The sequence below is a fragment of the Hyperoodon ampullatus genome, assembly GCF_949752795.1.
Source record: "Hyperoodon ampullatus genome assembly, chromosome: 17".
NCBI lineage: Eukaryota > Metazoa > Chordata > Mammalia > Artiodactyla > Ziphiidae > Hyperoodon > Hyperoodon ampullatus.
In genome coordinates, this window is record NC_136930.1 from 62,683,040 (window position 1) to 62,708,208 (window position 25,169).

Below are 25,169 nucleotides of genomic sequence, written 5' to 3' on the forward strand. Positions count from 1 at the left end.
GTTTACAGCGCCACAGAGGCTAGAAGAAAAACATCATTTGGCACCAGAAACACACTTTATTCTGCTGGTGCAGATAATTTTGCAAACGCTGGATACTGAGTTTCACATACTCTTCTAGAATTCCAGTGCACTACATCCTAGAATGCAGAGAAACACAGTCATGACGATTGCTTTTGCTACCACCTGGACCAAGGGCTTCCAGAAACCCTCTCGGGTGTCTTTGTTCATTCTGAACTTCTGTGATGTCCTGGGAAGATGTGTTTTTTAATCAGCTCAGCATTTATTTCTTGCTTTGGGGAACCATTTCTATCCCATTATGTGCAGTTCAGATAGGTTGTCAATGACAACCATTAACCCCACCTCTGCCCGTAGAGACATGATCCAGGACAAGCCAACTATAGTAGCACAATCTAGAAACAGTGATTGGCTCAAGAGGGAGGCATGGAGTTCAAAAAGGGCCAATCAGCATCGTTTTGAGAGGCAGTTACTATATGGATAATGGTAAAGTTCTTCCCGAAGATGCCAAGCTAGAGAGTGTGGGTCTGGATTTATCAGTTGCCATTGTTCGCACACTGTGTGGATAAAGAAGCTTATTTGTAGAGTAGAGCCTAACAGAGATGAGGTAGAGAAGGAGGGAGGGAGAGAGGGAAAGGGAGAGAGAAAAGAAAGAGACAGAGAGACAGTGTTCTGTCAACAGTGTGCTTGGTCCCAGGCCTCCAGGCTCTGGAACTTTCAGTTCTGTGAGCTCTCCCTGCACCCTTCCAGGGTTAAGCTTTTTGGAGTTGCGTTCTGTCTCTTGCAACAAGAGCATCTTGACTAGGACAGATGGCGTCTCAGTTTCTCGTGGGCCTCAGGGGGTGGTGGAGGGGTGAGGGATGCACCGGAGAGTGAGGCAGGCATGGTCAAAGAGCTTATGAGGCAGCTGCCCCTGGGACGTCCAGGTGTCGGTCTCAGGGTCGTAGCAGTCGAAGGAGGCCGAGTCCTCGATGCTACAGTCCGTGGTCAGATGCCGCCCACCCGTCACGTAGAGCTTGTTCCCCATCACCGTGGCCCCGTGGTGCATCCTCCGGTCTTTCATGTCTGCGCATTTGACAAATTTGTTGCACTGAGGGTCATAAGCAAGGATCCTCCTTGTGTAACCTGAAAACCAAATGGCATATCGACAAGGTCAGCAATGCTTATTTGGGACTGGAGGTCAGCGGTCCAGGGACCTGTCTGATCTCTGTCATCGCCTAACCCTGAGGCTGGACTCTTGAGCTAAAGCGTGGAATGTTTCCATAACATTGTTTCCTGCCCAAGGTCTTGTGTATGGCAGAGCTGGGATTTGGACCCAGATCCGTCTGACCTCAGTCTTTGCATCTTAACTCGAAGTGAGGGCAACACTTATGTCGTTCGTTCTTAGATTGAGAGCAGAGATTCCAGTGGCCTTCTCAGCCTCATTAGTTTTTTCATCTTTCTCATGTGCTCATCCAAGAGCTTTAACAATCCCAAGACGGAGCCTTTGGGAACTCAGAAGTGGGTCCCCACGACAGCCCTATCTGGTGGGTACTCTTCTGATCCCCATTTTACAGATCAGCACACAGAGGCACAAAGAGATGAATAACTTGCCTAAGAGTATACAGCCAGTTAGTGGCAGAGTCAGGATGTGAACCCAGGTCTATCTGACCCCCAAACCAGCCCTCTTAACCATAGTATTATACTACAATTACAGAGAAATGATCCCTTAGCAGCTAATCTTATTTACAACAGCAAATGTTTTTTTGAGTATTTGCCCCAGGTCTGGGATGGTGCTAAGTGGTTTAGATAGATGAGCACATTTTATGATCACAACTCTGTGAAATAGGTTCATTATTTCATTCCTTGTTTGACAGGGAGAAACTTCTGGATGAGAAAAGAGCTTTGTCAAGTCGTCCACACTCTGCTAGTTGGATGGGTGTACTTTTATTTTATTTTTTTAATTTATTTTTTATTTTATATTGAGGAATTGTTGATTTACAATGTTGTGTTAGTTTCAGGTGTAGAGCAAAGTGGTTCAGTTATGTGCTTTTAAAAAGACTGTCTTGGTACATCCCTGGTGGTGCAGTGGTTAAAGAATCCACCTGCCAATGCAGGGGACATGGGTTCGATCCCTGGTCCAAGAAGATCCCACATGCCACAGAGCAACTAAGCCTGTGCGCCACAACTACTGAGCCTGCGCTCCAGAGCCCGCGAGCCACAACTACTGAAGACCATGTGCCACAACTACTGAAGCCAGCGCGCCTAGAGCCTGTGCTCCGCAACAAGAGAAGCCGCCGCAATGAGAAGCCCGTGCACGTCAACGAAGAGCAGCCCCCACTCGCTGCAACTAGAGAAAGCCCGCACGCAGCAACAAAGACCCAATGCGGCCAAAACTAAATAAATAAATTTATATAGAAAAAAGAAAGACTGTCTCGTAGAAAAACATCAGTGACCGTTTTCCCATGGGAGATGCCAAGTTCGTGTCCAGCCTCTCGATTTTCTGTTAAAACTCACCTCCCACGATGACAATCCGCTCCCCAAGTACCACGGCAGGGGCACATACATTCTTGATCATTCTCGTCTCCATTTTGAACCACGTGTTTCTGGAAATGTGATAAACCTGACAGAGAAATATAATCACGGCACTGCATTTTAAAGTGATAACGTTTTTAAAAGATAGGAATAGTAATTAAGAGGGTGAAAGAGTGGTGATTTCTCTTTCTTTTCACTTTTTTCCCAGTTCTTTTATTTTATTTTATTTTATTTTTTTCCCTGCGGTACGTGGGCCTCTCACTGTTATGGCCTCTCCCACTGCGGAACGCAGGCTCCGGACACGCCGGTTCAGCGGCCATGGCTCACGGGTCCAGCCGCTCCGCGGCATATGGGATCTTCCCGGACCGGGGCGCGAATCCATGTCCCCTGCATTGGCAGGTGGACTCTCAACCACTGCGCCATCAGGGAAGCTGTTTTTCCCAGTTATTAAAATGTAGTTATCTTACTATCAGTAGACAAAATATAATTAAATAACAGAAAGAAGAATGTTCCCAGAAATTGGTCTTTATGTGGCCCTGTGAGCTCAGTGGCTGTGTGTCTGTGGAATGGACCGAGAGCTAAGTGTTTGTAGTATGTGTTTGCTTACCTTGCTTGGGGCATTTCTTTCCTTTCAATGGGAAATAGAGCAACTTGGACGTGCATAAAACCAGTGATTTTTCAATCATTTTTATTTCTGGCTCATGTTTAAATTTCAAAATGTTCCAGTGTATCTGAGAGGCTCTTAGGGCCAAGAATAAATTTAGGGCTAAAGGAGGAAGGCTTTTGGACAACAGGTCATGCCTGAAAGTCATTAGAACCCTAGAAAAAAGTAAGCATGAGAAAAGGAAGAAAGAGCAAAGAGGTGGAGGCAGGACTCCTTGGCCTTGGTCTGAAATAGAGCAGCAAATCATGGTTCCCAGAACACGTGCTCCTGTTAGATCCCTCAGTTTAAAGTTTAGATGTCCAATGCCAATTAGTTCATTACTGGAGAATTTAGCACAAGAGATATAGGATGGACTTCATATAAGAGACGAAGGAGCAAAATATTCCAATATTCTTGACTGGAAATTCTTTCTGTACAAAATGTTTTTGCCACCATATTAAAGACCTTATATTTTATCATTTTACCAAATTTGATCTTCACAACCATCCTATGATGTAGATACCATTACTTCCCTCTATTTTCCAGATTAGACCATTGAGGCTGAGAGGTGAAATGACATGCTCAAGGTCACACAGCTAGAGTAGTAGAAGAGCTGGTCTGATTGAACCCAGAATCCATGCCTTTATCCACCACACTTGTGGCTCTGCTTGGGGCCATGGAGATGTGGCTTTTCTTTCTTTCTTTTTTAAATAGATTTTAAAAAAGCATTTACTATTTTAATTTGCTTTTATTTCAGTATTAGCAGTGTTTAAAGATATTTGGTGATGGTTTGTATTTTTGGCCGTGCCCCGCAGCATGTGGGATCTTAATTCCCTGACCAGGGATCAAATCCGTGTCCCCTGCAGTGGAAGCGCAGAGTCTTAACCACTGGACCGCCAGGGAAGTCCCTTTTATAAATTTTTTAAAATCAAAGTATAGTTGATTTACAATGTTGTGTTAGTTTCAGGTGAACAGCACAGTGATTCAGTTATATATATATATATATATATATATATATATATATATATAACTGAATTCAGATTCTTTTCCCTTGTAGATTATTACAAAATATTGAGTATAGTTCCCTGTGCTATACAGTAGGTCCTGGTTGGTTACCTATTTTATATATGTGTGTGTATATGTTAATCCCAATCTCCTAATTTATCCCCCTGCCACCCCAGCTTTCCCCTTTGATAACTATAAGTTTGTTTTCTATATCTGTGGGTCTGTTTTTGTTTTGTAAGTCAGTTCATTTGTATCTTTTTTGTTTGTTTTTTTTAGATGCCACAGATAAGCAATGTCATATGATATTTGTCTTTGTCTGGCTTACTTCACTTAGTATGATAATCTCTATGTCCATCCATGTTGTGTGAATGACATTAGTTTATTCTTTTTTATGGCTGAATAATATTCCATTGTATATATATACCACATCTTCTTTATTCATTCATCTATTGATGGACATTTAGGTTGCTTCCATGTCTTGGCTCGTGTTAAGTAGTGCTGCAGTGAGCACTGGGGTCATGTATCTTTTTGAATTATGGTTTTCTCCAGATATATGCCCAGGAGTGGGATTGCTGGATCATTTGGTAACTCTATTTAAAATTTTTTAAGGAACCTCCATACTATTCTCCATAGTGTCTGTACCAGTTTACATTCCCACCAACAGTGTAGGACGGTTCCTTTTTCTTCGGTGTGGCTTTCTTGATGGAGGCTTTCAAGACTGAAGCCCTCTTGAAGTCTCTGTCAGTCCTTAAAGTTGGTGAAGCATAGAGGAGGCCACAGCTAGAGACAGGGGCAACCACAGTGGCCATCAAGCCTCATGGTTTCATCTGCAAATACGTAGGGAACACTCTTTGGAAACATGAGATCCTTGGGGGAAAAGCAAACACTGGTTGCATTTTACTTGAGTAATTGGCTCCTGGCTTTCTGTTCTCTGTTAGCTTTGGGGATGGTTTCAAAAATAGATTAAACATTTGTTCACAGTCCTCACCATACCGCCAGAGAGGATGAGACAAGGACAACAAAGGATGGTCTTTGACCCATGGATGAAGTGATACTTTGTTATAGTAAAGGATTTGCTTAACGCCATCCAGCAATAGGGGTAGAAAGAAAGCCAGGTAGAAAGGTACGCGTACACACACAATTTGCACAGTAACGCCATGGCAGCCTCGTCCTTAAAAAGAATGCTTGCGTGCAGATAAACCATCCGACGAAGACATCTTTGAACCTATATTTGAACATCCAGCCTACCCCATCAAGTAACCCCAAGCATTCATCTTGAACGATATCTGAATGAGTACAATTTCCATTACAAAGCTAATGCTAAGTAGATAAGAAGAGCTTCCAAATTAATACTTGCCCCATTTTCCCCTTCTCATGACTGCAGTGTAAAAGGATCCCTCACATGTTAGTGTTTTGGTTTTTGTTTTTTGGCTATTTAAGCTTCTTGTTTAATTGTCCTAAATAAGCATTTCTTGATGAGGTAGCTTAAAAGCTTTTTTGAGTTTTGTATTTATTCTTAGGAATCGGTAACAATTTTGTAATGTGAAATCATCAACATAGTTGTTGACTTTATTTTGAAAAATAGTTTTAAAAAAATGTAGGAGGGGCTCTAGCTTTACACAGAAGCTCTTTATTACACCTGTGTTGTGTGGCCAGAGCTTGGAGGGGATCAGAACATGTCTCCCTTGGCTCAAGTAAATGAGTGGGATTTGGAACAGACTTAGAATCTGCCTAGATGGTCAGGGAAGAGTCGACAATATGGGCTGGAGAAGTGAAGGAGAGAGAAAAACAAGAAAAGGATTGCATTGAAATTATCACTTTTCTGTGTTTCCGCTGGCACCAGCGTAGTCTGAGCCGCCATCATCCCTTGCCTGGACCTCTAGAAGAATCTCCCAACTCTCCTTCCTTTGTCCACACAGGCCTCTTCCAGTGCCTTCTCCACATAGCATCCAGAAGGAAATTCTAAAAATGCAAATTTGACTACTTCACCTACCCTGCTACTCTTAGGCTTGAACCCCAATTCCTTGACAAGGCCTGGAAAGCCCTGCCAGATCAGCCTCATCTCCACGCTCATCCCCCCAGGAATGTTCTGGAATTTCTGTAGGAGGGTCTCAGGGGCAGCAGTCTGGTGGAGGGGGTTGCTTGCGTGGCTTGGGAAGGGGGCTGAGAGAGATTATGGGGGGACTGACCATCCCCAGCTCCGCCTTGGTGCACAGACTTGCTGCAACCTGGTCATGCTTTCGGCTCCTCCAGGCGGAGGGCCGTGCCCCTTTCTGCTTCAGGGCCTTCGTGCCAGCTGTTCCCTTACTGGGAACGCCACCCCTCCCTCAGCAGATGAGTGTGACTCCTGTTCCAGACGCAGGCGCATCTGCTCAGAGAAGCTGCCCGCCCACCTCTGTCCATGTCAGAGCCCTCTGTCCACCCTGTGCGTCCTCCTCCTCTTTTACTCTCAGCCTCACCTGCCTTCTCTCTTCCTCGGCCTCTCTGCTCAAGTCAGCTTAAACCAACCTCACAGAGTTCCCTCCAAAGTTCCCTGAACCCTCACACCCTCCCCGATTCCCTCGAGACTGGTTTAGGGCACCCCTTATGCTCTTAGAGCACCCCTCTGTTCAGCATCTGAATTTCAGTTGTCTCATAAGCTCCTGGAGGGTAAGTGGGATTTACTGCTCATGTCCACGTCCCCAGGGCCCTCTCTGTAGTTGGCACCCAATATAACTCCTCTGAATGAACACAGCAGATCTCAGGGGCCTCCTTGATTATCTTTATATATCACGTAGAGGCTTGAAGTTTTTCATATCTAGGTGAACTGCAGAGATTAGAACTTGTGTCAAGGTGGAAAACACCCAATATTCTGACATTTTGATCTTTATTAATCACACTTCTCAGAGAGCTTGTTAGTGAAATTAGCATCTACCTATCATTTAAGGCAGGGGTTCCACAACCTGGCTATGCCTTAGAATCTCCTGTAAACGTTTGTAAACAGTAAATGTCAAGACCCCATACATAGAGATTTTGATTCAGCAGATCTGAGGTCAGGTTCCAGGGGATTTGGTAACAGACTATGGACCAGTGCTTGGGAGTCTTCTTTTAAGGCCTTACTGATTTTGGTTAGAAGCATCTGCAATATTCCTATAGGACTTCACTATCTGGCATTCGATGTGTTCTAGGTAGAACCTTTAGATGTATCTGATGTACCTTTGTATGTATTAATCTTACACAAAAAGAATTCATAAATGGATAAAATCTGGCTGAAATTAAACTACCTTCCTTCCTTCCTTCCTTCTCTCTCTCTCTCCTTTTTCCTTCCCCTGCAACTGACAAGCATGTATGTATGTATTATATATTATGTGTGTGTATGTATATATATGTATGTGTATGCAGTGTACATGTACATATGTGTATATGCATGTGTATATGTGTGTATGTGTATATGCGTGTATGTGTATATGCATGTATTTGTGTATGTATATATGTGGTGTGCGTGTGTGTATGTGTAGCCATGGTGGGAGGGACCATTTACCTGGATGAGGCGCACAGGGTTCTGCATGATGTCCTCTCCCCCAAAAAGGTAGAGTCTTTGGTCTTTCGCAGCGACTGCAGGGTGGAGGACCTCCAGTGGCATGCTGGCCATCCTCTCCCAGACGTTGCAGATGCTGTCATATCTCTCCATGGAGCCCATGACCTCGTGTCCTTCTCCAATCCCCCCGATGGAGAAGATGAAGTTCCTGTGGGCAGTGCTTCTGTGGGAGTAGCGGGCTGCCAGCATGGGCTGCCCCAGCCTCCACTGATTGGATTTCAGGGAGAAGATGTAGACCTTGGGACTGGGCACGCCGTTCACGGCGCCCACCGCCATGCCTCCCAGCAGGTAGATGCTGCGGTGCAAGGTGACGGCCGAGGCCTTATACAGCCGGGCCGGGAGTTTGTCAAGGCTCTGCCATTGGCCGGTCTGTCCGTCGTACAGCAGGACGTCCCTGGTGGTCTGCTGGTTGTCCTTCCTTCCACCCAAGAGGATGAGGAAGTCTTGGTAAGAGTTTCTTGGGGGGACATGCCACAGAGGTTGGAGGTCCGGGGCACTGGTGGTGCTGTACGAAGAAAACATCTGTCTCCTGGCTGTCTGCAAGATGGTCTGGCAGGGGGGCGAGGACTGCAGGAGGGCGTCGTTGGCGATGAAGTGGTAGAAGAAGGCTGGGTGGACGTACTGCAGCCTGACCTGCTTGAACAGTTCCTGCATGTATTGCTTCCGGGTCTGGAGGTCATGCTTGATCCAAACTATGAGGGCCTCGAACACCTTCTCCTCCTCCGCACAGAGCCTGTCATCTCCCAGGTAGTCTCTCAGTTCCAAGGCCTGGAGCTCCTTCAAATCAGCCGACGCGGCCACCTCTGGGAAGTACGTCAGGGCCACCTCCCTGGCTTTCTTCCTGAGGGTCTCACAGCTGAAGATTTCAGAGAGTCTGATCATGCCCAGGCAGTTGCTGGGGGCCAGCTGGCTCTGGAGGAAGGAGGAGCAGGCCTCAAGCAGCTTGGGGTACTGCAGCATGGAGGCGGCCTCCAGCAAGGGCAGGACGGTTTCCGCTGTGATGTACGCCTCGCCCGTGTACACGTACAGGATGATCCGCTCCAGAGTTGCGGAGTCGAGGCCTTTCAGCTGGACTTTGGGCTCGCTGCTCTCCCGGAAGTTGCTGCAGAACATGGCCCGGAAGTAGGGGCTGCTGGAGGCCAGCACGTTGCGGTGGCAGGGGACCTCCCAGGCCCCAGTGCAGATGCTCACGTCGGTCAGGATCCTGCTTTGCCTCAAGCCATTGAGCTGCCTCAACAAGTCAGAGGAGAAGTCATGGTCTTTGAAGAGCAGCCCATCTGGCGATTCCTCGTCCATCCTACAAAGATGGGGAGAAGTCCCTAGAGGGAGCACGTGCTGGAGGGTTTAGCTGCGGCCGCTCCAAGACTTAGAGCACCTATGTCCATTCACCAACACGCCTGTGGGTATTGCCAAGAATACGGCTCAGTGAAGATCAGAAAGGGAGACCACCTGTGGCGTGGGCCTCACAGCTGACACCTCTCTTTTTGGTTACGATTACTCTCAAAGGTAACAGGCAAATAGCATCTGTGGACAATCTGAGAAAAACAAAACAAAACAAAACAAAAACCAAAAAAAAGAGAAGGTGGTTGGATAAGTTGGGCAAGTTGAAGGTGGCAAATGGTCACATGGTCTGAAATGTTAACCTGAAGCAAAATGACAGTCTGTGCATTTGACCAGCAGGAGTCTGTGAACCTTTCTCCAGATTCTCAGCATGTCTGTTATTTAGTAAACTCATCTAAACATCTTTCTGGGTGTTAGTCATTCCCCACAGATGTCATTCTGGGGGTGTGGCCTCTGTAACAAGACAGAAATGAGGGATGAAAGTGGACCTTTGAGATTTTTTTTTTCTTTTTTAAAGCATGACTTCACAGAGTCTTGTGGGATTTGTTTTTAAAATGAGGTAAATAGAAAGCAGAGACCGAACAATACCCTGGACAGGGTTTATTGGATGACACCTGGCTGCCCGTCTACCTGCAGAAGAATTAAACGTTCGAGCTATTTACCTTGTTTTGCTGCAGTGACATCCACCGATACCTGCTCCGGCTGGTCCCTCCGGAGAGTTTCCACCTCTCGCTCCAAATGAAACCATAAACCCAGGCCTTTCCTTCAGTTGGCAAATAATTTGTCCTGGGAGAATTCTGGATGTGTTTATGCTGAAGGCACTTTCACAGTTTTCTAGACCTTTGTGAAAGAACTGCTGGGCAGGGAGACAGTGTATACATTCCAGGGCTAAGAATAGTTGCATATGTACTTTGCACTGTTACGACATGTGACTTTCCAGTTGCCTTTTGCAGCAACCTGAGGGCCTGCAGGGCCGGCGCATGCCCACATGCCTTGTTTCTTTGGCAAGTGTTTACATCGGCAGAAATAGATCTGGAGGAATGGCTTCTCTTAGAGAAGACTTTGCTGCCCACTTGGGCACATCCCGAGTCCCTTGTCCTAAAAGTGCCTGGGAATTCTAGATGTCTGTAAACAGGTTGCTGTGACCTGGGGAAAGTCGCTGAAGATAGTCCTGGGCAAGTTGAAGGTGGCAGATGGTCACAGGGAAGCCAGCACATGGGCCCAAGGGTGTTGTTTAGCGGGTCTCTATTTCCTACTGTCTGCTGGCAGGATCATTGCAGAGGGCTGAGAGTTCCTCCTCCAGGCTCCAAGGTGATGGTGTCTGTGATGAAAGTTGTTTGAAATATTTGTGGAGCATCCCAGAGTTTCTAGACGTGGGAAAGACCAAACCTTTATTGATCTTCCTTATCACAGGGGCTTCTGTTTTAAAGTGGCAAGGGCAGTAGTCTTGTGGGTCATACCTGCTTCTCACAAGACTCCTGCTGACTATTCTTCAGTTAGTTTTTTATAGTTGAGATTTGCTTTTCTGTTTTATTTTTCCATTTTCTTCCTTCAGGGAGGCTTGTGCTAGAGGAAGGAGGCAAAATATGTTGCTCCAGGAGAGGGGGTTGGGTGGGAGGGAGAGAGAGAGAATGAAAGGAAGAAGAAGGAGAAGGAGGAGGAGGAGGGGGAGGAAGAAGAGGAAGAAGAGGAGGGAGAGGAGGGGGAGGAGGGGGGAGGGGGAGTAGAAGGAGGAGGGGGAGGAAGAGGAGGAGGAGGGGGAGGGGGAGGAGGAGGAGGAGGAGGGAGGATGAGGAGAAGGGGGAGGAGGGAGAGGAGGAGGGGGAGGGGGAGGAGGGGGAGGGGGAGTAGAAGGAGGAGGGGGAGGAAGAAGAGGAGGAGGGGGGAGGAGGGAGAGGAAGAGGAGGAGGAGGAGGAGGAGGGGAAGGAGGAGGGGGAGGAAGAAGAGGGAGAGGAGGGGGAGGAGGGGGAGGGGGAGGGGAGGGGAGGGGAGGGGGAGGGGAGAACAATGATGGTGACGGAATAGGATGCGGCCGTCAAATGTAAGAGAACCATGATGGAGGGCTATAGAACGTCCAGGATGAGTTAAAGGGACCCCAGGTCTGTCCTGGCCCTGCCTCCGGGGAGGTCCCGATTGAGGGTACCAGCAGTGAATGGCAGGGAAGCCCCGCTTTCTCTCCTGCTCAAGTCTTGCTTGGACTATTGCAACAGCCTCCTGCACTGATTTTCCCCTTGCTCCTGTCTCTCCCTCCAGTACATCCACCCTGTCACCACCAGCGTCAACCTGAAGCAGACAAATCAGAATCTGCCAGTCTCCATGCTCCCCCCACCACTGCATCATGCCCTTCAGGGGCTCCCCCGTCTCTAGGATAAAGTCCATACTCTTTAGCAGGAACCATATCGGTCTCCTGCCACTTCCCTGTCCCACTTATATTTTTCACTCTAGCTCCTTCAGACAACTTGCAGATCCTTGTTTGTGTCTGGTCCCTGTTGGGAAGGCTGGGCTGGGCTGGCCTTTAGGGCACCACAGAGCATGGTGGGAGGGGGAGTGTCTCTCACAGTGGCAGATCACAGAGTAGATCACGCCCAGAAGAAAATCAAGGTCAGGAAAACATGTCCATCCCATGTCATTGGGGCCAGACGCCTGGAGGCCAGAATTAGGAGCAAAAGATCTGAGCCAAGTGGGTCAGAGACCCTTGGAGGTACAAGCAAGGAGCTGGAGAGAGCGGCTGTTTGTACAGCTATCAGAGCTGGTGACTGTTCTTGCATTTCTGAGCCGTGCTGGGGACGTACGAGCAAGTGGCCAAATTCCTGAAAGGGCCTGAGGTCCCTGTTTGCGTTTCTGGGCCTTTGTATTTGCTCTTCCCTTTGCTGTCCTTTCCATTTTCACTTCTGAATCATCCTTCAAAACGTTGCCTGTATATCAGCATCTCTGAAAGTCTTCCTCGACCCTCTCAGTACTCCTCTGTACTGTTTCCACACCCTCTGCACCCTTCCAATAGTACGTGCCTCCTACCCTCATTGCAATTACGTTTGCCTGTTTGTGTCCCTCTTGTTAGAATGGAAGTGTCTGGACAGCAAAAACTTTGTCTCAATTGTCTCTCTATCCCCAGCACCTAGCACAGTGCCTGACACATAGTGGGTGAATTATATATAGTTCCTGGATTGAGCATAACAGAATGGAGACTCGGGAAAGAGAGGGAGCTCTGCTGGGTGGCCTTCCTGCCCCACCTGCTGTATAAGTCAGGCAGGGCTGCCATGTACAGCTTGGCGCATGTCCATTAGACTCCGCAATGCAGACTGTGCTCTGGAGCAGCCCCTCATTTTGATCAAATCCAATAACATGATGAAGTGAAAAGTAAAATAATTGCTTTATACCACAGAGCAAGAGTTGAATTCAAGGTTGGGAACTGAACTGAGGTCTTCTCAACTCCAAAGCTAGTGCTTTAGCCCTTGGCCTCAGAGTCAGCACAAGGAAAAAATAACTTCCTTATTGTTCTGAAATGACTATATTATTTCTCTTCCAGCCAGTGGGCAAGCCAAGAGTTTGTTGTGAGGGCAACTAACATGGTGCCACCCATTGGCAGGAATCTTGAAGTTTCCCCTACGTTTTCTAACTAATTAGACCTTCTGGAATCCAGCCCTGTCAAGTCTTCAGACGAGCCCTGGTGTGCAGCCTCAATGTCTGACCAACTTTAATAAATCCTTTGGATTCTGAAGTTTAAAAAAAACAGGCCCCATTCCATTGGCCTGGCCTACTAGGAGAATTCTGGCTCTACATTAAACATAAGGAAAAGACACAAATAATCTTGGTGTTTACCTCCTAGCAAACACACACATATAACACTAAGCCCAATCCAGAAAACGTATCTATCACCCACAGCATGTAACCCCAGCCGGCTACTTTCAATTCATGAATCTATTTGTCTCCCAAAGTGTTATGTTCTTTGTCTTAACTTTATGTCCTGACCTTCTCTGGGAGATGTCTTAGTTTAGGGTCTGAACATATGGGAACTTAAGATAAATGAGGACATTCAGCTCCTTGCCTCTCCTTGTGATGAAAGTTGGTGTCCTAAGGAGTCAAGAGCCGGGCTTCGGGCTTCCCTGGTGGCGCAGTGGTTGAGAGTCCGCCTGCCGATGCAGGGGACACGGATTCGTGCCCCGGTCTGGGAAGATACCACATGCCACGGAGCGGCTGGGCCTGTGAGCCATGGCCGCTGAGCCTGCGCGTCCGGAGCCTGTGCTCCACAATGGAAGCAGGCCACAACAGTGAGAGGCCCACGTACAGCAAAAAAAAAAAAAAAAAAGAGTCAGGCTTCGAGGGCATGAAGACTCGGGAGAATCTTGACACTTCCTCTCAGCATCTGTGTGGTCTTGGGCAGGTAGCTTATATTTTTATTGAAGTATAATTGGTTTACAATGTCATATTAGTTTACTGCATAGTGGTTCAGTATTTTTACAGATTATACTCCGGTTAAAGTTATTGCAAGATAATGGCTATAATTCCTTGTTCCATACAATATATCCTTGTTGCTTATCTATTTTATAATAGCAGTTTGTATCTCTTAATCCCATACCCCAAATCTGTCCCTCTCCCCTTCCCCTTTGGTAACCACTTTTGCAGCCTCAGTTTCTCCATCTATTAAATGGGGATAACCTTGTCACAGAGGAATAATGTATGAGAAACATCTAGTGAAGTGCTGGCACAGTGTAGGTTCACAGTGAATTGTGGTTAGTATTATACCATTACTCTGAAAATAGCCTCATGAGATTCCAGTAGGTCCTGATGCCCAGTTTTCAGCATCTAATTTAGTCTCCTACTCACTCTATCTGTTTCCTTTGCCCTGAGCAATTGCTATGTTTCTCATTTCCTATTCAGCTTTCAGGAGTCCTGGATTCCAGTCCAGGCTCTGTCATGGACAGGCTGTGTGTCTTTAGACCAGTCACCTAACCTTTCTGTACTTTCTCACCTGGCCACGAAGATATGGGCAGGTGACTTCTGAGCCGTGTGTCTCTCAGCTCACCCTGTGGTTTGTGCCCTGAAAAGGCCAGAGAAGGGAATGCTAGGGGCTGAGCCTCAGCAAAGGGCCTCATCCGAGATTCTGCACATCTCTGGCCCGAAGCCAGAGGCTCTGGTCTGAACACCAGTCAAGCTGCCAGCTGGTACTCTTTATTATTTTGCCCTTTTAAGTAAATTCAGAAAGCCTTCAGTTTCCCCATAGAGTTTTGCATTGATATTGCAGGCTGCTTGGACTCGGGAGGCCTCCCTTGGTTTCTTTCCTGTCTGGGTGAGCTGGGCCTGGATTCCCACGGAAGGGCAGTGCTGCTGGCTCAGGTCAGCCTCACGTCTGACAACTACAGACAAGGAAGCCACAAAATGCGCTATATCACACATCTCCAGTCCTCCTAAGACCCTTCAGAGGCAAGGTGTTACTTTCACACTAACCAGTGAACCATGGCTGGGACAGTTCCCAGGACCTGTGTTTCAAGAAGGGACATATGTACACTTAAAGGCTTTGGGACAGCTCCTTGAGACCGGGAAGACTGTTCTCTGATGGCATCAGAGTATCTCCACTTCCCACAGTCTGCAGGTGCAGGAGAAAACTGAGGAGCAGACAAATACGGTTTCAGTGATCTGGATCATCAGAAGCTGTAGGGAGGAACTTGCCCCTTGCTATGTGATTTGAAAACCTTTCTGTGCCTGTGAGTGTCTGTCTATCGGCATCTGTACCTATCTGTCTGGGTGTGTTTTTTTAACCCGCTGGTGGAAAGCTGAATAAGGACTTTGTGCTCCAGACAATGGCCAAAAGGCATCCTGCTCCTTGATTCTGGGGTTGCCATGACGACTGTCCTCTGAGAGCTAAAAGCCGAGCTAATTTTACTAGGCCAGTCGTGCAAATGACTGCATTCCCAACTCTTCCTCCATGCTGTCCCACTGCCAGAAAATCTCTTCATATTTTCTTTCCCCCAGGGAGAGCAAGGGGGAAAAAAGGCCGACAGAGATGATGTCAGGACTGCTAGGGGATGGTTGGTACATAACCCGGCTGTCTGGTCCCACTTCTCCCCACAAGCTAAAGTCTGGCTTCATACATCATTTAGGCCACAAATCAGCTTTCTGAGCTCTAAATCACATCAGGAATAAAGAAATAATATGATCAAGGATACATTCTTATTCTGCTGTTTTAGCACTGTGAGTCACAAAGAATAATACGCTGCCTTGGCGTCTCTGCTCCCCCGGGCAGGCACTCCCTGATGGGGAGATAGGAATTTAGACAGGAACATGACTCTCTCTAGGCCACTGAGGCATAGTTTGGCAATTTGCTGCTGTGGTATAGAAAGTGGATGACCTACAGAGGAAGGTCTGTTGGGAGGATGAACTTTAATCCTTTAGAAGTAGGATTAATTAGAATCCCTAGGGGAAATGTGAATTGAGCAAGACCAATTGAATTGGTCTCATTAACTAAGGGTCCATCCATCTGTCTGTCCAACCATCCATCATCCATTTATCCATTCATCATCCATCCATCTATCCATTCATCCATTGAGTAAGACAAGGTCCCTGCTCTTGCGGTGCTCACAATCTGGTAGACAGACAAGTTAATGACTTAAGTGTTTTGAAGGGAAGTCTTCCTCAACCTTTCTCCTTCCCACCTCACTCCCCTCCCACCATGAATTCTGGGTCACCCCCAAAAGGGAATTTTATACACACATCTTTGAAAAGCTCTCACATCAGGATGAATTTTAATAACGTGTTTTCACCTCTCTTCTGTATTGTAGCTCCTTGAGGGCAGGGATAAGTCGTATTCCCCTGCCCTTATTAGGAAAGGCAGAGAAGAAGAATAATGGAATTTCCTGACAGAGACTGACACTGGAGACTGTTTGCCTTTTCCAGACGGTTTATTTCATTTTATTTTTTTTTAACTGGGAGAAAAGAATGTTATCTTTTTTTTAATATATACAGCAGGTTCTTATTAGTCATCAATTTAATACACATCAGTGTATACATGTCAATCCCAATCGCCCAATTCATCCCACCACCACCACCACCCCCGCCACTTTCCCCCCTTGGTGTCCATACGTTTGTTCTCTACATCTCTGTCTTGATTTCTGCCCTGAAAACCGGTTCACGTGTACCATTTTTCTAGGTTGCACATATATGCGTTAATGTACGATACTTGTTTTTCTCTTTCTGACTTACTTCACTCTGTATGACAGTCTCTAGATCCATCCATGTCTCAACAAATGACCCAATTTCGTTCCTTTTTATGGCTGAGTAATATTCCATTGTATATATGTACCACATCTTCTTTATCCATTCGTCTGCTGATGGGCATTTAGGTTGCTTCCATGACCTAGCTATTGTAAATAGTGCTGCAATGAACATTGGGGTGCATTTGTCTTTTTGAATTATGGTTTTCTCTGGGTATATGCCTAGTAGTGGGATTGCCGGATCATATGGTAATTCTATTTTAAATTTTTTAAGGAACCTCCGTACTGTTCTCCATAGTGGCTGTATCAGTTTACATTCCCAGCAACAGTGCAAGAGGGTTCCCTTTTCTCCACACCCTCTCCAGCATTTGTTGTTTGTAGATTTTCTGATGAAGCCCATTCTAACTGGTGTGAGGTGATACCTCATTGTAGTTTTGATTTGCATTTCTCTAATAATTAGTGATGCTGAGCAGCTTTTCATGTGCTTCTTGGCCATCTGTATGTCTTCTTTGGAGAAATGTCTATTTAGGTCTTCTGCCCATTTTTTGGATTGGGTTTTTTTTTTAATATCGAGCTGCATGAGCTGTTTATATATTTTGGAAATTAATCCTTCGTCCATTGATTTGTTTGCAAATATTTTCTCCCATTCTGAGGGTTGTCTTTTCGTCTTGTTTATGGTTTCCTTTGCTGTGCAAAAGCTTTGAAGTTTCATTAGGTCCCATTTGTTTATTTTTGTTTTTATTTCCATTACTCTACGAGGTGGATCAAAAAAGATCTTGCTGTGATTCATGTCAAAGTGTGTTCTTCCTGTGTTTTCCTCTAAGAGTTTTATAGTGTCCAGTCTTACATTTAGGTCTCTAATCCATTTTGAGTTTATTTTTGTGTATGGTGTTAGGGAGTGTTCTAATTTCATTCTTTTACATGTAGCTGTCCAGTTTTCCCAGCACCACTTATTGAAGAGATTGTCTTTTCTCCATTGTATATCCTTGCCTCCTTTGTCATAGATTAGTTGACCATAGGTGCGTGGGTTTATCTCTGGGCTTTCTATCTTGTTCCATTGATCTATGTTTCTGTTTTTGTGCCAGTACCATATTGTCTTGATTACTGTAGCTTTGTAGTATAGTCTGAAGTTAGGGAGTCTGATTCCTCCAGCTCCATTTTTTTCCCTCAAGACTGCTTTGGCTATTCAGGGTCTTTTGTGTATCCATACAAATTTTAAGATTTTTTTGTTCTAGTTCCATAAAAAATGCCATTGGTAATTTGATAGGGATTGCATTGAATCTGTAGATTGCTTTGGGTAGTATAGTCATTTTCACAATATTGATTCTTCCAATCCAAGAACATGGTATATCTCTCCATCTGTTGGTATCATCTTTAATTTCTTTCATCAGTGTGTTATAGTTTTCTGCATACAGGTCTTTTGTCTCCCTAGGTAGGTTTATTCCTAGGTATTTTGTTCTTTTTGTTGCAGTGGTAAATAGGAGTATTTCCCTAATTTCTCTTTCAGATATTTCATCATTAGTGTATAGGAATGCAAGAGATTTCTGTGCATTAATTTTGTATCCTGAAACTTTACCAAATTCATTGATCAGCTCTAGTAGTTTTCTGGTGGCATCTTTAGGATTCTCTATGTATAGTATCATGTCATCTGCAAACAGTGACAGTTTTACTTCTTCTTTTCCAATTTGTATTTCTTTTATTTCTTTATCTTCTCTGATTGCCGAGGCTAGGACTTCCAAAACTATGTTGAATAATAGCAGTGAGAGTGGACATCCTTGTCTTGTTCCTGATCTTAGAGGAAATGCTTTCAGTTTTTCACCATTGAGAATGATGTTTGCTGTGGGTTTGTCATATATGGCCTTTATTATGTTGAGGTAGGTTCCCTCTATGCCCACTTTCTGGAGAGTTTTTATTATAAATGGGTGTTGAATTTTGTCAGAAGCTTTTTCTGCATCTATTGAGATGATCATATGGTTTTTATTCTTCAGTTTGTTAATATGGTGTATCACATTGATTGATTTGCATATATTGAAGAATCCTTGCATCCCTGGGATAAATCCCACTTGATCATGATGTATGATCCTTTTAATGTGTTGTTGGATTCTGTTTGCTAGTATTTTGTTGAGGATTTTTGCATCTATATTCATCAGTGATATTGGTCTGTAATTTTCTTTTTTTGTAGTATCTTTGTCTGGTTTTGGTATCAGGGTGATGGTGGCCTCATAGAATGAGTTTGGGAGTGTTCCTTCCTCCACAATTTTTTGGAAGAGTTTGGGAAGGATGCGTGTTAGCTGTTCTCTAAATGTTTGATAGAATTCGCCTGTGAAGCCATCTGGTCCTGGACTTTTGTTTGTTGGAAGATTTTTAATCACAGTTTCAATTTCATTACTTGTGATTGGTCTGTTCATATTTTCTATTTCTTCCTGGTTCAGTCTTGGAAGGTTATACCTTTCTAAGAATTTGTCCATTTCTTCCAGCTTGTCCATTTTATTGGCATAGAGGTGCTTGTAGTAGTCTCTTAGGATGCTTTGTATTTCTGTGGTGTCTGTTGTAACTTCTCCTTTTTCATTTCTAATTTTATTGATTTGAGTCCTCTCCCTCTTTTTCTTGATGAGTCTGGCTAAAGGTTTATCAATTTTGTTTATCTTCTCAAAGAACCAGCTTTTAGTTTTATTGATCTTCGCTATTGTTTTCTTTGTTTCTATGTCATTTATTTCTGCTCTCATCTTTATGATTTCTTTCCTTCTGCTAACTTTGGGTTTTGTTTGTTCTTCTTTCTCTAGTTTTTTTAGGTGTAAAGTTAGATTATTTATTTGAGATTTTTCTTGTTTCTTGAGGTAGGCTTGTATAGCTATAAAATTCCCTCTTAGAACTGCTTTTGCTGCATCCCATAGGTTTTGGATTGTCGTGTTTTCATTGTCACTTGTCTCTAGGTATTTCTTGATTTCCTCTTTGATTTCTTCAGTGGTCTCTTGGTTATTTAGTAACGTAGTGTTTAGCCACCATGTGTTTGTGTTTTTTACTTTTTTCCCCCTATAATTCATTTCTAATCTCATAGCGTTGTGGTCAGAAAAGATGCTTGATATGATTTCAATTTTCTTAAATTTACTGAGGCTTGGCTTGTGACCCAAGATGTGATCTGTGCTGGAGAATGTTCCATGCGCACTTGAGAAGAAAGTGCAATCTGCTGTTTTTGGATAGAATGTCCTATAAATATCAATTAAACCTATCTGGTCTATTGTGTCATTTAAAGCTTCTGTTTCCTTATTTATTTTCATTTTGGATAATCTGCCCATTGGTGTAAGTGAGGTGTTAAAGTCCCCCACTATTATTGTGTTACTGTCAATTTCCTCTTTTACAGCTGTTAACAGTTGCCTTATGTCTTGAGGTGCTCCTATGTTGGGTGTATATATATTTATAATTGTTATATCTTCTTCTTGGATTGATTCCTTGATCATTATGTAGTGTCCTTCCTTGTCTCTTGTAACATTCTTTATTTTAAAGTCTATTTTAGATGATATGAGTATTGCTACTCCAGCTTTCTTTTTTTTTTTTTTTTTTTTTGCGGTACACGGGCCTCTCACTGTTGTGGCCTCTCCCGTTGCAGAGCACAGGCTCCAGACGTGCAGGCTCAGCGGCCATGGCTCACGGGCCTAGCCGCTCTGCAGCATGTGGGATCTTCCCAGACCGGGGCACGAACCCATGTCCCCTGCATCGGCAGGCGGACTCTCAACCACTGCGCCACTAGGGAAGCCCGAGGCAGGGCCTTTGAGAGGCGATTAAGTCATGAGCATGGAGCCCTTGTTATTAGGATTTGTTCTCATAGAAAAGAGGCCCCAAAGAGCTAGGTTGTCCCTTGCACCATGTGAGGACACAGTGAGAGGTGACCACCTGCAAACCAGGAGGAAGGCCTTCCCCAGAGCCCAACCATGCCGGCACCCTGATCTTGGAGTCCCAGCCTCCAGAACTGTGAGAAATGTCTGTGGTTTATAAGCCACCCAGTCTTTGGTATTTTGTTATAGCAGCCCAAATGGACAGGTCCTCACCATTTCTGAAAAGTCAGAATTTAAGGCCCAGATTATTGTCATCAAATTATTTCATATAGTATAGCTTGTCTTTTAAGAATGGCTTTATTATTTGCTTTATATCATATTTACAAAAATTATTTAGACATAGCTCCATACTTAGCTGATTTACATTTTCACTGCCAGTTCTTTTATGGCACAACTTCTCCATTCTCAAATGCTTAATTCTGACTCATCCTTCTATTAACTGGGGTTCACTGATTTGAATTTTTTCAGGTAGAATATGGGAGAGGTGCATTTTTCTGAATCCTTCCTTATTTTAGATTCTCTTTTTGTTTCCTACCATCTACGGACAACATTCTGGCTAGGTGTAATAGTTTAGGTCAAGAATTTTTTTCTTCATAACAAACTTCCAGTTATAAATGTCATGGGGATGTAATGTACAGCATGATGACTATAGTTAGTAATACTGTACTGCATATTTGAAAGTTGCTAAAAGAATAAATCTTAAAAGTTCTCATCACAAGAAAAAAATTGTGACTATGTATGGTGACGGACGTTAACTAGACTTATTGTGGGTATCATTTCACAATACATACAAATATCAGATCATTATGTTGTACACCTGAAACTAATCTAAAGTTATATGTCAATTATATATTAACTAAAAATAAATAAATAAATAATTATTTTCATCAAAAATTTCTGAAAACCACCCATTTTATCCTGGAAAAAGTTCAGTGCTGCAGAGTAGAAGTTTGAGAATTGACTGATTTATATCCTTTTTTGTTTGTTAAAATTTTTTTTTATCCTTTTAATTAAAAGCATTGCCAGGATATGTCCAGGTGTATATTCTTTTTATAAATTTTGCCTATAAAACATGGCTGTTGATTTGTATATTCCAGACTTTATTCAGCCCAGGAAATTTTTCTTCAATTATATCTTTATTACTTCTATTGCAGTTTTGTTCCTTCATGAACAACACAGATATATTCTTTTAATTTGGCCTCCTTATTTAAATTATTATCTCTTTTAAAATATTTCCTTGCTTATCCCTGCACTCTATAATACTCACCCAAATTTACCCTTTTTACCACTGGTGTACTTTTCCATATGGTTAGTTTTCCTCTTTGCTGCTTCTAATGCAGAATTGAAATATGTTATCGCATCTTTATCCCTCCAAAATAATCCCATAGCTCTTCTAGCTCTCTTTCTGTCTCAGTATGATCATAATGGATTTCTGCCAGTTTTACAGAAGGAATGTCATTTTTCTTTCTATTGACGCTGAAGTTTTTGAAAAAGTTTCTTCTGGACATACTCTTGAGTCTTCAGAATAGTGTTGTTCTCTTTTCATGTCCTGCAGTATACTTTCAGTCTGTCTCTTTTCTTTATGTATTCATCTTTGAATTAGAAGATTAATCCAGACCCAGGGATGGGCAAATAACAGACTATACAGCTTGCCTTTGGAACGGTTAGCTATCCCCTTGGGTGCTACTTGAATATCCTTCTTACATCTATAGTTGGAGAGATGGCTGATTATTCTTCCCACTTCCTAGCTCCATTCCCAGGGTTAATGACATACACAAAGTTTGGCCCTGTTGGGTTGAGATGTGATTTTCTTCTATCTGCAATGCAAAAAAACCTATAACCCCCAACTGTCCAAAAAATGCCCCAACAGGCTCTTCTTGTCTTCCCCACATCTTTCAAAACTTGATTTTTACCAACTCTATTCCACCTTCAGGATGCAGAGGGTCCCTGGCAGGGACTCTCCCCACCGTCTTCCACATCTTGTACTATTGGTTACTTGAAAGTTGTAGTCTCTAAAAGGATACAGAAAGATTTTGGGGGGTGCATGTGTGTGTGTATAAAGCTGTACTCTGGCTGCCTCAAAAGGTGTCACTTGTGGGCTTCCCTGGTGGCGCAGTGGTTGGGAGTCTGCCTGCCGATGCAGGGGACATGGGTTCGTGCCCCGGTCCGGGAAGATCCCACATGCCGCGGAGTGGCTGGTCCCGTGAGCCATGGCCGCTGAGCCTGCGCGTTCGGAGCCTGTGCTCCGCAACGGGAGAGGCCACAACAGTGAGAGGCCCGCGTACTGAAAAAAAAAAAAAAGATGTCACTTGTGTAGTAGAGGATAGCTGGTCAGTTTTAAGATTAGTCCTGTCTCTGAGTCAAGGAGCAGGAGTGTAGAAAAGAACTCTCTCTTTATTGACTTTCAAAGAATTGAATCTCCTCTCTTTCATGAGATAAAGCATGAATAGATCACTCACTGTTTCTCACAAGCCAGTCGTGTCTGCTTCTGATATTGAGTTGATTCTGATATTGGGTTGTAATCAGTCCTACCTTTCTGAGGTTGTGGTGAGTGTTCACCATTCCTTGTAAATCATTTTTGGTGGGAAATAGATGCTACCAGAGAGACACTGTTTTGTATTAGCTTCACACATTGTTCTTGAGGTTCAGTCCTCAGAACCTACCAGGGATTCCAGGAGCCCTTTGGATAAAGGCTTCCCTTGTCAGCACTTTACTTTCTCCTACACCTGAATAATCAAAAGATAGAAAAAAAGAGTGAGCAAAGACAGCACAGTTGATCTGGTAACCCCCATTGCTAGGAAAGCTTGCCTAACTCCCCAGGGCTTTGGGTAAGGAAGTAGGAAGTATCTTCTTGTGTTTTCCATTCCAGTGGGCAGGCCAGAACAGACCATGGAGTTTCAGACATGACCTGGAGGTCAGGGAATCTGCTATTTAAACTTTTCATAACACCTAGTGCATTATCGGTCGCCCAAAGGCATTGCAGAATATTGGTGGTAATAATAGCAATCAGAAACCTGCCATTCTACCTGGAAGATGTGCACATCATTCCCACTGTCATCTCCAGAACTTTCTTCAACACAAGTGCCTGAAGGGAAACTTTCTCTGTTCCAAAGTAGAACATTATAGAGATGGGGGATGGGCAACTGATGACACGACTGAGATTCCCAATGGTTAGTGGATCTTCCTCCAGAAATGATTGCATAAGAACAGTAATGAGGATGACCTTTTCTGAAATTAGGAGAGTCACCAGCGCACACTAATTGATTAAATCATCCCAACACAAAATTATTGAACCCCTACTGCACACCTACTGTCTTCACTGCTCATGGAATGCATTTGGAGAGACACACGAAGATCTCATTTTTACCAGGCCGCACGGTAACCCTCTCTTCTCCCTAAAAAGCACTCCTTCCGCCAATTAGAGCAGGTAATGAATTAGACAACAATGAGGAGGAAAGTGCAGGGGAGAAGGGAGAAGGGGAAAAGATCATTCTAGAAGATGTTACCAAATGTGCATTATCCCTAGAAAGAAGGTTCCAGCCCTGTGGTTAGTTTGTCACATAAGGGTTGGGGTCTGAGAAGGAGTACTTTGGACAAGTAAACACAACAGTTCCAAACCTGGGAGGGAGTGGGGGATGAAGGTGGTGCTTTGCTTAGAACAATGTTTCTGAGATGTGGGGGGATCACTGGGCAGAGGGGTGGCCAGACCTGGAGTTACTGCTGAAAGGGCGGAGGAAAGGGTGTTGAAGACAAACCCGTTTGCCTCACAGCTGTGCCTGCGGTTGTCTGAGGACCTTTGAGAAACATTCCCATCCTCCCCATGCCTCGTACAAGGCGCCCAGATGTTCTGATTTAGGCGCAACAGGCCTTTCCCACTTGACATTCGCCCACAAATTTTCTTCCTGTGTTCTCCCCAGGCCCTGTTCCCCACCGACACCCCTCCCCCTACCATCTCCCCACCTCATTTTCTCCTTTTGCTTAGCCAAGTTATTTCTGTTTGCAAAACTGCTAACCCTTTATCTCTTCTATTATTGTTTCTCATGAGGAACTTTTCTGGACTTACCAGGTTTGGCCACTGGATTCTACCCTTTCACCCTGTTTTCCCTGGGGGCAAAGCAGAGCAAGAAAGCCTCACCTACTGAAAGGAGCAGTGTCTTCTCCAGGTGAATTTGCTTATTAAACTGTGAGTCGATCATCCATGGTGGCCATTTTTCTATTTTGCATGAGGGTCCAGGGCAGGGTGTGTTGCCAGCTGTCATATAAGGACAAAAAGCAGTGTTTGAACAGACCTAGTGCCGCCCCTTTGCCATAGTCAGGTACCTATGAGCACTCTATGTCCTGTGTGTTCTTTAATCCTCACCATAATCCTGGGAGGCAGGTTTCGTTAAGTAGGGTTTTCAGTGTAAGTATGTCCCAAATATTGAGCAAGACATACTTAGGCTAAAACATGTTCTCACAGCCTGAAATGCAAATTTAAGTTTGTATCCTGTCTTCGTTTGCTAACTCTGGCAACCGTTCATGAAGCCCAAACTGCAGATGAGGTCATGTGACTTGCTCAGGGAGCTGGATAATGCTCACTTCTTGCTCCTGTCCTTCCCCATCCCCACCACTCCAGCAGTCCAAACAGAGGAAAAAGTGAAAGAAAGTATTACTTAAAGTGAATGAATATTCCCTGGCCCTCTGCCCACGGACCATTTCATTATGTCATCTGTTGTCAGCAGCAACCTGACAGCACTGAAATTCAGTAGAGGGCACAGTGATGATCTGATACTTCGGCTGAATCCTAACCAGAATTTTGACTTTTCTGAAGGGATGTGGCAAAGCAGAAGCGCAGAGGCCTTGGCATCCACAGCCATGAATAACTGCCCTGGCTTTGGCACCAACTCAATCTATGAACCAAGCTACCTCTGTTAATTGTTTTATGAGTTTTAGTTTCTTTGTTGAAAAGTTGAGGCTGGGACTACTGACCTGCATTCTTCTCAGGACCAGGTCATGCAGTGTGGTCCAGCATCTGGTACCAGGTAGACCTGGG

At 44.5% G+C, this 25,169-nt stretch overlaps 1 protein-coding gene across 1 annotated transcript; it reads right to left on the minus strand.

The window, feature by feature from the left end:
* Positions 1-850: 850 nt before the first annotated feature.
* KLHL38 (kelch like family member 38) lies at positions 851-9,783 on the minus strand (the record flags this gene model as incomplete). Its single annotated transcript, XM_079722766.1, has 4 exons — positions 9,758-9,783; positions 7,698-9,051; positions 2,512-2,617; positions 851-1,140 (listed from the first exon to the last, which is right to left on the minus strand). The coding sequence occupies exons 2-4, from the start codon at positions 9,048-9,050 to the stop codon at positions 851-853; spliced, it is 1,749 nt and encodes a 582-aa protein (XP_079578892.1). The 5' UTR covers position 9,051; positions 9,758-9,783.
* Between the last annotated feature and the right edge of the window lie 15,386 nt (positions 9,784-25,169).